Source organism: Onychostruthus taczanowskii, unplaced genomic scaffold (assembly GCF_017590055.1).
Source record: "Onychostruthus taczanowskii isolate IOZ18803 unplaced genomic scaffold, ASM1759005v1 scaffold16, whole genome shotgun sequence".
Lineage (NCBI taxonomy): Eukaryota > Metazoa > Chordata > Aves > Passeriformes > Passeridae > Onychostruthus > Onychostruthus taczanowskii.
Genome location: NW_024498795.1, coordinates 9,805,742 through 9,818,604, shown reverse-complemented (window position 1 = coordinate 9,818,604; position 12,863 = coordinate 9,805,742). Strand labels below are relative to the sequence as shown.

The following is a 12,863-nucleotide window of genomic DNA, read 5'->3' as shown; positions in this document are numbered from 1 at the left end:
CATAAGTTTTTGCAAAAAAGGCTAACACAAAGCAAAATAAACTACTAATCCATTGCTTGAGTAGGATCTGGAGCATCATTAATTACGTAGCTATGCTGAATCTAATGGATAAATTATCTGGCTGAATGAACCATTTGTATGTGTGTATTGCAAGCTTTAGAAAGCAGGCATTAGAAGATGCCAACAGCACAGAGAGGTTTTTTTCATTAAAATTTAGATTATTTTGACACCAGGAGGTTTTTTAAAAATTTTGTTTCCCCCTGTAGTTAGTCTGTTCAACTCTGGTGAATGAAAAGAACTTAAGAAAATATGGGCCTACTGCTTAATAGGTCAGAGACTGAGTGACAAAGGACATGGGAATGGCTGAGGTGCTGCCTTTGCCCAGCCTTCATTGGTAAGGTCTGCTTTCAGGCCTCTCAGATCCTGTGTCCAGTGGCAGCTTGGGAGAGAAAAGCATTGCTCTGGCAGAGGAAGATAAAGCTGAGTCCCAGTTGTGCAAACTGGATATGAACATGTCCAGGGCACACGGTGGGACATGCCATGGGTGGTGAGGGAGCTGCCAAGTAGCCTCATGATACTGTTCTCTGTCAGCTTGGAAGGTGTGTGGGAATTAGGAGATTCCAGGTGACTGGAAGGAAACAAATGGCACACCTGTCTCGCCCCAAGAAGGGCTGGGAGGAGAGAGAGGAGCTGAAGGCTAACCAGCCTAAGGGCAGTTGGATTAAATTGTCAGGAAACAGTTTCTAAGGATGTGGATGGGAAGGTGATTGTGAGCAGCCTGCATGGATTTATGAAGAGTAATACATGTCTTCCCAAACCAATTACCTTCTTTGTTGAGATGATGGCTTCACTGACAAGGCAGATTATGTTTGTCTTGACTTCAGCAAGGTTGTAGATGTAGTTGGGTTAGAAAGGCATAGTTTGAACAGGTAGAACTGGCTAGATACTCCTTGAGTGGATTGTGCTGTCCAGCAGTTCCCCAGAGGTTTGATGCCAGGATCAGCACTCTCTCTGTTCACAGCATGAACAGTGTTCAGGCAGGACAGAAAGCATTAGTCACCACCTGCCCAGCAGGATTTTATAAAAAAGGTGGACCAGGCTTGAAGTTGTGTGGTGAAAAGATGAAAAGCAATGGGTGACACCATTTGCAGCAGGGGAATATCTAGCTATTCATTAGGAGTTTTTTTTTTTTTTCCACTATGAGGGAGGTCAAACAGCACAAGAAGATGAAAAGCAATGGGTGACACCATTTGCAGCAGGGGAATATCTAGCTATTCATTAGGAGTTTTTTTTTTTTCCCACTATGAGGGAGGTCAAATGGTACAAGAGAAAGGTTATAGATTCTTCATCCTCAGAAAAAGGAAAGTTGCCTGGATTTGACCCTGAGTAACCTAATGTAACTTTGAAGTTCAATCTGACTTTGCAGCTATACTTTGATCAGGCAGCTAACTGAGAGTCTTACAGAAATCCCTTCCAACCAGAATTATTCTGTGAATGTACTGGTGCATTTGCACTACATTTCATCTGACAGTTATGGCCAGAGTTCTCCTTTGAGGTCTCTGAAATATACTTTCTCCTGAAATTTGTGTTATGCTGTCTTAGTAATTGTTTCTTACTGCTATTCTGCTTCCATATGTTCAATGACATCAACATGCTGCACTTTACCAGTTACTTTATGAAAACTTCTATAATGGAAGTACTTGGAGAGTTATATAAGTTAATACTCCTTTTGAGTCACAGGAAAATATTTGTTCACAATAATAGAATTTTGAAAATGACATCCAGTTGTTCATTGAAATAGAAGTGGTACAGGAAATAAGCTATATTTTCAATGCCTGTTTGACATAACCAGTGAGTGTTTTGTAGGAACTTGAGGTTCAAGATTAGTGATTAAGATTTGGTGACTTAAGGCTGTACTCTCACATGTGTTCTAATTTTTTAAAATGTTGTTTTTCAGCAGTCTCTGTGGGTCATGGTATTTAGAGGAAGCAAAAAAAGTGGAGGCAATAGTGGTGCTTTAATGTTGTTGTTTTTCCATAAAATGTTGCATCTGAAAAGCAGTTGACTTCCATTGTTTTTATAAGTTAAATCTATTAAATTGAATTTTTACTTTTTAAAATATGTATTTTTCTTTCAGAGATGTGAAGCCTGATAATATGCTGCTAGATAAAGCTGGTCATTTAAAATTAGCAGATTTTGGTACTTGTATGAAGATGAACAAGGTAAACATATGTTTGTAATTTCGCTTTTCTGTTTGTGAAAGGAAAACATACTTAAAAGTGAAAAGAAGAGATACTGGAAAGTTTTAAGCTACATGAGAAGAGTGTACTCTGTTCTCTTATTGTTCTTCATGGCCTGGTGAAAAGAACTAGATGATCTTTAAGGTCCTTTCCAACCCAAACCATTCTATAATTCATACATCTTATTCAGTGATAATGTAAAGTGCAGAAATGGTTCTTCAGGTACTGTTTTTTAGAGACAAGTTTCTCTGAAGTTTGTTTTCTGATCAACCCAAACCATTCTATAATTCATACATCTTATTCAGTGATAATGTAAAGTGCAGAAATGGTTCTTCAGGTACTGTTTTTAGAGACAAGTTTTTCTGAAGTTTATTTTCTGAAGTCAAGCCTTTGATTGTCTCTAGATGCTCAAGGTTATTCCTTTAAGTCTTTTGGTATGAAAAGCTACTGCAAAAAAATGAGATGATTTTTACGTAGTGTGCCAGAAATTAAAGAATCAAAACTGACATGCCAGTTGCTGAATACCAGTTTTACTTATTAGCCATTGCTGACATAGTATGAGGACAAAGCTGAAGGAAGCAGATGTCATAGAATTATTTATTTTTTTAAAAATGTATTCTGAGGTCATTAAAAAAAAATGTTTTGCGACATGTATTCAAGTATTGTGTAGCACTGTTGTTCCCTACACAAAACTGACTGCTTTGTGTCAGCCTGCGCATATATTTGAGGAGAACATATTGTGGAAATCTGAAATACACGGTACTTAGTAGAATTGGTGTAATATGTACAATATGTTTTCATCATATTCCAGGAGATTTGAATAAACTGCTGTACTTAGGTGCTGCATAAAAGGCACCAATGAAAACCAAGTTCAGGCTATGTGTAAAAATCCTAGTTGTCTTGAACCTATCTTTTGGTTCTCTAGTCTTTTGAAAACAAAAGGTTATTCTCTAGAAGAAAAATGGCTCGGCAGAGGAGCTTAATTTACGATTTGCTGTAAATGCAGCACTGAATTAGTATTTATTTTATTTGCTTAGTTATGTATTTTTGTGCAAGTTTTTCCACTGATCCATTTCTAGGAATGGCATAGGATTATTTCAGAAGTGCCTGAGTGGCACTGGAAAGGGGTATGTGGTTACACCTTCAGCATTCTGGATGACAGCTCCAGTGTGACTGATCTCATTTCTGTGAGCACTTTCTCGGGAGTGTGAGGAACATCAAACACTCTTCTCATCTGTTACCTGTTTTGAAGTCTCTCTACATAGATTTTCAAAACCTTATCTACCTTTAGTCTTTCTAGCATTCAGTATCTTGGGTCAGAGGCCAAAAACTTGCAGTTCAGCTGTTCCTGTTATCAAAATCCCTGATGTTGACCCATTTATGCTAACAGAGGAGCTTTCACTGTTTACAGAACATCCTGTCAGCAAATGACACATTTATACTGGCATGAGTGGCTGTGTGGTGTCTGCGGGGCCTAGGTGCAGTTCTGATTACTTCTTGGATACTAACTGAGGTTTTTAAAGCAACTTCCATTGTGTTTGACAGATGCAGTGCTTTGTTCTGGCTTTAGCAGCTTAGACTTCAAAAATATTTTAAAAATCCCATTTTAAAAAGAATGTTCATTGACAAAATTTTATGTGGATCTGTTGATGTTGCTTAGGCTGCATAAGCTCACGGAACTTACTGGCAATTTTGGATCTTATATTTGGGCCTGGCTGTTTTCCTCTCTTTTGTAGGAAGGAATGGTACGATGTGACACAGCTGTGGGAACACCAGACTACATCTCTCCTGAAGTACTGAAGTCCCAGGGAGGGGATGGTTACTATGGGCGGGAATGTGACTGGTGGTCAGTTGGAGTCTTCTTGTATGAGATGCTTGTAGGTGAGTAGTAGGATCATCAGAATTGACTGCACTACAACTAGACTCCCATGTCGAAATCACTCTTGTTTTTAACATTATTGCTCTTCTGGCATGAGCTGTGGTTTACAGATCCTGGCATTTACAGAATGTATTTTAGAAAAATTCTGGCAGAGTTCTCAAACATTTGTCCTTGTCTCTTGTTCACTTGGTTGCATAGATGCTGGCATTTACAGAATGTATTTTAGAAAAATTCTGGCAGAGTTCTCAAACATTTTGTCTCTTGTTCACTTGGTTGCACACATTGTTGTATATGTAATTCAGATACTGCAAATCAAGTCTACAGTAATTTTGATCTGCTTTTTCTTGTTTGTGGTTCTGCTTTTCCAGGTGATACACCTTTTTATGCAGATTCTTTGGTTGGAACATACAGTAAGATTATGAACCATAAGAACTCCCTTACTTTCCCTGATGACAGTGACATTTCTAAAGAGGCAAAAAACCTCATTTGTGCCTTTTTAACTGATAGGTAAGGTTTATATTTTATTCATAATAAAAATAAGCCTTCATTAAGAGTATTTCTTGTCACGTTGGAAAAAAAAAAGTATTTGTTTTGTGTGCATTTTTAAACTGCTCAGGAGAAGTGAAATTCTTAGTGCCTGGGCATGAGTGTGGTGTAACAACTTGGCAATTGCCTGAGCTGTCCATGATGGTGGAAACAGAAGTAGCAGAGCTTCTTATAGACAAAAGTTAAAACCAGGCTGTGTTCTGAAATGTAGCTGCTCTGCTCATATAGAGATCTTCTTATGAAAATATTTGTGTTATGTGTACATTTTACCATAGCTTGAGAGATACTCTATTGTCTCTGTTGTTAGATTATGCTTTAAAATGAGTCTTTCCTTCAGGATAAGTTATAGAATCTCACATGTTTAATCAAAACACTCTTTAACAGGGAAGTGAGGCTAGGGCGAAACGGTGTAGAAGAAATTAAACGGCACCTTTTCTTCAAAAATGATCAGTGGGCTTGGGAAACACTCAGAGACAGTAAGTATAGTGTTTTTCTCAGAAATGGTGGTCTGGCTTACCTATGTATCATGTTAGCAAAAGGACTGGTGTACATTGTTTAAAGGAGTTTAAAGTTTTATTTACTCTGTACCAAGCAAGATTTTCTTAGTGACTTGAGTGATATACTGATTATCATCATACTATTTTGCATTTTTTCTAGCTGTAGCACCAGTTGTGCCTGACTTAAGTAGTGACATTGACACTAGTAATTTTGATGATCTGGAAGAAGACAAAGGAGAGGAAGAAACATTTCCCATACCAAAAGCATTTGTGGGCAACCAGCTTCCTTTTGTAGGATTTACGTACTACAGCAACCGTCGGTATGTGTGCAGAAAGCAAATTAATGCAGTATTCTTTGTTAGCACTGTTTCTGACTCTTACCAACCAATATCTAGCGTTAAATCTATTCAGATACTTACTAGTCATTCAGAATACTAAAAATTACACTCTTTTAATACTTTAACTATGATAACCAGTACTGGTGGACATCATTACCTTAAAATATCACATTGTGTTGTTGAGTGTCCTATTCTGCATCAAGAATAATAATATATAATTCTATAATGTGGCTATGGGGTTATGGGGTCTATAGGGTCCCATAAAAGGAAGTGATGCTGCAGAAGCTAAGCAAGAAAATCCACTGTTGCCACTACCAGGCAGAGCTGCCTGCAGAGCACTGAATTGTGTGTAGAGTCATGAATCAGGGTTGGAACGTCCATTTGTTTTACTGCATATTACTGTCCCTGAGCTGAATGTGATGTTTCCATACTTTCCATCAGTGTTTTAGTGTGTGGTAAATTAAACCTTGGCTTACTAGAAATATTTCCTACTTGCCTGCTTTCTGCTTCATAATTTTTCTTTTTTTTTTAAGTACACATCCACTGACAGAGTGATGCTTTACGGCTTTCACTATTGCTTAAAAGACTCCTAAATGCATCAGTTAAAGCTGTATTAATTCATGCTTTCAACAGTCATTATTATTGCAGGCTCTATGGATAGCTACATGTACATTCAATAATCTCAATGACTTTTTAATACTTGGAAAGCTGCTTTTAATTGTGGTGTCAGTCAGGCTTAAAATGGGCTAAAACTTCTAGTAGAACTGTCAGATAGAGACTGTTAGTTTTAATAGCATTTCTGGGTAGGAAAATCTTAAAGGAAATAAATCTGGTTTTCGTCCTTGCGTAGAAGAGGAAACATTTTTCCAAGCCTGTGGTGAAATTCTTTCCATCTCTGCAAAGAGTTGGATTTGTTGTTACTTTTTGCCATGGAAAGGTGTAGAAGAACTTGCAGGCTTTCCATATGCTTTGGGTGAGTTCAGCAGTTCAGAAGTTTCACCTGTTGTTCTCACTTCAGTCTGTAACTTTGAAAAGTTTTAATTTTTGCCTAGCAGGAATACTTTGGGATATATTTAGGAGCATGTTAATAACATAATTTTTTCCTTCCCTGTCTTCCTTTTTGGGGGACAGTATCAGAAATTCAAGAGAGCTAAGTGCTGTGTTCTTGCTGTCATTGAGGAGCTCTGCTGCTCTCTGCTACTGTCATAACTTTGTAGGCTTACTAGAACTATGATGCTGACCTAGAACTGAATTTTGTCCTGTAATATTCTGCTGGTGTGATTGTCTTGAAAAATCTGAAATGACTATTCATGCTTGCTAAACCTGCAATCCTAACTTTTGTTTTCTTTTTGTACTGAAAATAGTTCAAGCTTTAAAAGAAAAATAAGTCTGTATCTGGACATGTTAACACAGATTTTGGAATACCAGTTGAGAATGCACTGTAGCCCTATCTGGCTTGTGAGTTCTCTTCTAGATTTGTTGGAGCTGGTGCTGTGCCTGTCTAAGTATCACAGTCTTAACTGCTCAACAACCCTGGTGTGTAAAATATGGTGGCTTCTTGTACTCCAAACAGCAAGCTTGATTCCATAGGAGACTGTCTCATTTCCACTTTGCCATTTGATTGTCTGAAAGCTGGATTGATGTTTAATTTGACCATGGTTTGGAGATGCCTTTGATTTTACTCTCCTTGATCTTTTGGAGAGGTTTTTTTATATCTGGAAATATCCACGTGAAACAAAAAACATGTCTCCATCTTTCTCAGTTCATGTGTTGGAGTGTTATTTCTCACATAATCTGATGCACTTAGTAGATGCTTTATGTCTCTTTAGATCAGTTATCAGGCCAAGAATATCACATCAAGTACCAAAAGAATTTGAAAACAGTAATTTGTATTTATTTACCTAACTCTCCAGAATCATCGCAACTAGAAATTTATGGTATTTTTAGAAAACATTTACATAAAATAAGAACACTGGCTTCAGGGAAAACTTTTTGTGTGTAGAACTCTTAGTAACTTTGTTGAAAGTTACACAATCTCTGCAGACTTTGCTTCATTACTGCTACTTGCTGCATAAGTGCCTGAGTAAATATTTATGGGATGGAAGCCAATGAGAGTGTTGTAACTAAGGAAAGCAAAGATTTTTTTAATGGTTATTAAAAAAAAGAAAAGTGGTTGTATTGTATTTGGCAGAAATCCTTTTTTTCTGGAGGCCTTCTATTGCAGCTTTGTACTTTAACCTTTCAATAAATTGAATTTTTCAATTAAATGTGCTTAAATCAGATTATGTTGCTATTTGATTATCCACATTTTGGAGCAATATATATTTTAGGATGTCTGTATTATCTTAATCTTTTTTTAATAATCTTACCTTTAAACAACTCGTCAAATATAACTTTAAAAATGTTTTTGCAGGTATTTAGGTGGCCCTGCAGAAAATTCCAATGACAACAGAACGGGCTCCAATGTGGACAAAAGTGTGGTATGTCTTCATCTTTATTGTATCCTAATAAGGAGTCTGCTGCATATATAAATATATACTGCATATATGCCATAAACTGTTTGAGTTAAAAATGTCTCAAATTATCTTAGTATTTGTGATCAATGAAATCAATGCATGATTTTTAGCTCTTTAGTATGGCCTCCCTAATAAAGTTAATGGAAAATCAGAATTTCACTTCTTAATATAACATTGGTTTTCCTGAATTGAGTAAAATAGCAAGAACTTTTTGTGGAAAAGGATTCATAGTTTTTATCTTTAGAAATATCAAAGTACTTGTGCAGTGTTTCTAGAGTGCCTTATTGATCCTGGGTCACTTTGTGGCAAGCATGGAGTCTGGACTTCAGTGAACTCAGTGAAATGTGGGAGACAATGCACCAAGCTTGAGCATTCTGCTCCTTCACAGGCCTTCCCCACAAGCTATTAGGAGTTGGGACACTGATGATCTGTATTTCCTAGAGCAGTTCACCTAGCAAGAAATGCTCAGGAATTTTTTCAGTTACTTATTCCCAAACATCTCGGCAGTCAGGTTTCCAGGAAGATATGCTAAGGTGTTTGAGAGTTGGTTGAGTGCTTGGATTCTATGTAAGTTCCGATATAAATCAAACTGTTCTCTGAAAATGGTTTGATATTTTATGAATTACATTCTTTCCAGAAGAAAACATGGTCAAAAATTGATAATTAGCTTTAAAATAAATCTTGGCTTTGACTGTGATTTACTATGTTAGTTTTTAGTTCTGTTTTTTTGTTGAGAGTAGAAAATATACTGATCTGTGTTCCCTTTTCTCTTAAATTAGCAATGAAAAGGTTTAATGACACATGGCACTACCCAGAGAAAATTTCTACAGGGCAGGGGAACTGGTTATGTCCTTTACTGGGCAACTGAATTTAATAGTTGAAATGTCTTGATTTTTTAATGTATATTGATGTGTTTGATATACTTTCTTTTCCTTATACGTGTTTGACTGTTGATACAGTAAAATTTAAAAACAAAGCTAGACTTTCCAATATTTGAAAGTACTTGAAACTGTGTGTTGGCTTTTGGCTGACTTTGAACAGAGTTACTGAATGGACTTGGCATACTCATTGGAATACTACTCAGTGTGTAGTTGAAGAATCCTTAATAGTCCTGTCTGTATTGTCAGACATATTCATTGTCAGACATCACAATGTCTTGTAATTTTGGGAGGTGAAGGTCTGGAAGAATTCAAGTGATACAGGAAGGTATAAATAAATCTTAAGTATTTATTACAAGGTGTTATCCCCCACAGTTCTTTCTCAGCTGTTTTTCTTTCATTACATGTGCAGTGAAAATGGTAATGTTGGCACATGGTTAGCAAATTAATTAGTTCTGGAAATACAACACAAGATGCTACCTGGTCTCTCTGCATTTTGAAGTCTGTGTTTTGAATGGCTTTGGGGAAAGACATGAGTGCCACAAATTTCCAAGAAATTGTTTTGCGAGTGTGTAAAACTTAACAGAATTAGGCCATGATGTTGTGCAAAAAGAGAATTCAATGCCTTTTTATTGATTGTCAAACCTCTTTGAAGAACTGGTTGCTTACTTTGGTTTAGTGCTGCCATAACCACCTGTAAACAGTTTAGATTTTAAGAAAAAGGAGATTAATGGATTATTTTGTACCAGATCTTAGGTTTTCTTCATTGCTCAAGGTACAGAACCAGACTCCCTCTGCTGTAGTGAGTAAGAAAAAAGAAAAAAAAAAGTATTACAGTTCCAAAGAGATTTTTCTTTACCTCTCTGCTGCAGACAGGCTTTTCTTCTTTCCTTTCCTCCCTGCTTCCTACTCAAAATGAAAACCAAGAGCAAACTAAAACTTAAAGGCGTGCTTTTCTACTGAGTTAATTGTAACTCAGGATTTTCTTGAGGTATTCTTTAGTCTATTGATAGCAGATTGTGCAAAACTTTGTCCGGAAGCCTGTTGTCTCTACTGATATAATTAGACTGCTCAGCAAGCTCAGATGGGTCCCTGGGGTACAGCCTGATGTGAGAACATGCAGAGACGGAGAGACGCAAGAGGATGCGATAGCAGTCCAAGCCAGTCGGAGTCAGTACAGAAAGGCCTCAGTTGCCAGATGTCTTTTTAGACCTGTTTCTCATCTATCCCATTTAGTTCCTCTGTGCACCCTGTCTGGAAGGGCTATAACACGAGTAAAAGGAAATGGAAGAGCAATCACATTCAACCTTTGTTATCTTTTGTTTTGGGGCATTTGCTGTTGTCCTTTCTTATTACAGTGAGAGCCTTTAAGTAGTCTTGCTTCTTGCTTTATTTCTCAGTGGTTTGACCAAAGAGATAAATGCATTGTGTACTGGTCCTTCCTTTGTCCTCAAAGTCTAGATTTAGAAGCTGTCCCTTGTTTTTAACTGCAAGCATTGTCTGATCCACACAGTATTATGTTCTATGTCACACCAGTAATTTGTTTTCCAGAGCTGCTCTGTTAAGTGCTGAAATGTCTAATTTTTTGAAGTTTTTTTAGATTTTGGAGTTAAAACAGGAAACAAGAAAGCAAAGAATCAGAACCACTTGAATATGTTGCTTTGAAGAGAATCCAGATTAGGAATCTAGTGCTCCTCCATGCAGTTCCAAGAGCATTGAGGAAAATGTATAAAAATTGAATAGGCTGAACTTTTTACAGTATCAGTGGAAAGGTTTATAATGAATCAATATGAGGCTGACTTGATGAGCTTCTTCACCATCATGTTAAATGAGGATTTTGGTGTTTGAATGGGATTATTGTGCCTGGATATTCAGTAGAAGGTGGTAGATATTTTGAGACTACATGAAAGGAATTAATTTCTGAGTTTATTCTGTTGGTAAACAGTACATGCTATGCACTCATGTGCCATATTAAAATCTGAAATCTGTTAGTATCTTTCAAAGCTTGGTACAGTTCTAGCTGTAAAAATGACCTCTGACTAATGAGGTGGTGAGAGCACTTTCTCCCTGTTGCCAGTAACTGACTGGCCTGGTTCTGCTTCCTGAACTTGTTGGGAGCTTGAGGATACATTGCAAACTACACGTGGTAGTTCATGCTAGAAGATATTTTGAGACTTACTGAAGTGCTTTCTTACGTTTTTGCAGTAATATCTTTAGCCAGGTACTGAAGATATGTAAAACAAGGAGGATTTGATTTAGCTTAGCCCTGTGAATTTTGAAGATATCTGAAATTTCATGTGCATACAAATGAAAAAAACCGTCTTAATTTTTGTAATTAAATTGGAGGTGGGGGGGTAGAGAGGATGGGACATGCATCACATTTTAATAAGGTAAAATGTCTTATTTTGGTAGAAAAAAGTAAGCTGTGATACAATGTAAGCAGAACTAAATGTTATGAAATAGGTTTTTTTAAAATTTCAAATTTAATTAATGTTCTTGTACAAATGTATATTTAAAGCTGGAAAATATGCAGAAGATGATCTATGAGTTAGAAGAACAGCTACATAATGAAATGCAGTTGAAAGATGAAATGGAGCAAAAGTGCAGGTGAGACTTTGAACTTCAATTGTTTACATAATTTATCTAACACTTCAGTTGTGTGGTACTGCTTTAGGGATTACCAGGATAACACTAAGAATGGTGTTGTAGTTCTCCAAGGGAGTTCCAGGCACAGATTTAAGCAACTCTAAAATTTTCTTGAGTATTGTATAAAGAATTTTTTTTTTCATTGACAACCATGTAACACATGTTCTTTTTGAACACTTAAGTGTTTTAGTTTACCTGATGTCTCTGTATTCACATGCTTTGTTGGACTGAGGTACATGCTCACCATGCTGATTTTTTTGACAATGTGGAATTCTGTACATATGGCATATATTGGATTATTAAAATTAATTGGTGTTTTCTAAATACAGGGTACTTGTTGGAAAACAACTTTTTTTTTTTCCTATGGCTGACATATAAGAACAACAATTTGCATTCTGAAATTCTGTTTCTGCCATGCTGAAGTAGCAGCTGTGTGAGAATTGGCATTTTTCTTGCAGTCACATGAACAAACAGTTGAGATTCTCTCTTTCTGATAATCAGACATTTTTACTTAGAGTCATGAAAACTAAATTCCTCTTCAGTTAGCTTCTCCTTTTGAAGTCTTTTCCTGAAGAATTAAATAATCCCAGGAGGCAACACTAGATATATGATGCAGGAAGAATTTAGACTTGTGAATTAGAACCATAGTGTGTAGTTCTACAAGCTCCTCAGGTGTAAACTGGTAACTGAAATGGTCTGGTTGGAATTTAGGCTGTTGCTTACTTAAACACAAGCTCACTGTTGGCACGTTCTGATTGCTTTCCACAAGCAGTACATACATTCTTGAGGAATATTTAGTAGCTGTCTTCCTGCAGTACTGCTAAAGTTGTCAGAGCACAACTGTGTCTTCTGGCGTGTCATGCCATTCACTGCAGAGTTAGTAGTTAGGAGATATCCCTCACTGTTGTAACTGCCTCTTTTTGTACCTGCCAGGCAAACTTGTCTGAGTCCTCTTTGTTGCCTCTTCAAAGAGGGATGGCTGCCTACAGAAATGCAATGGATGTGTCAATGCTATTGCCAGTTAAATTATGTTTTGCTGTGTGTTTTGCCACACTTTCTCTGTAGTTCAGTCTTCTAATACGTTGCTTCAACAGAGACACTTTCAAATAATATTATTCATACACCTTTATCTGTAGTAGGGAGCTGCCTCCCATGGAATTAATGAGCTATTTTAGATATTTGGAGGTCATAACTAGAGGAAGTTTTAGAAGCTTACCAGGGTATTCTAATCTTAAGGATGACCTGTTGTGTACATACACTGTTTTTTGCAGATTAAGGGATAAAATATGGCACCTAAAGTTGCACATATTTAATCTGTAACAA

The 12,863-nt window shown here is 36.8% G+C and overlaps 1 protein-coding gene across 2 annotated transcripts in view; it reads left to right on the top strand.

Moving 5' to 3' along the window:
- ROCK1 (Rho associated coiled-coil containing protein kinase 1) overlaps positions 1–12,863 on the top strand; it is an 85,412-nt gene that overhangs the window by 40,297 nt on the left and 32,252 nt on the right. For both annotated transcript variants that reach the window (XM_041399226.1, XM_041399227.1), the window contains exons 6-12: positions 2,138–2,222; positions 3,977–4,121; positions 4,488–4,626; positions 5,050–5,141; positions 5,323–5,482; positions 7,914–7,980; positions 11,413–11,501. In XM_041399226.1, the coding sequence (XP_041255160.1) occupies positions 2,138–2,222; positions 3,977–4,121; positions 4,488–4,626; positions 5,050–5,141; positions 5,323–5,482; positions 7,914–7,980; positions 11,413–11,501 (777 nt within the window). The remainder of the gene's footprint in view (positions 1–2,137; positions 2,223–3,976; positions 4,122–4,487; positions 4,627–5,049; positions 5,142–5,322; positions 5,483–7,913; positions 7,981–11,412; positions 11,502–12,863) is intronic.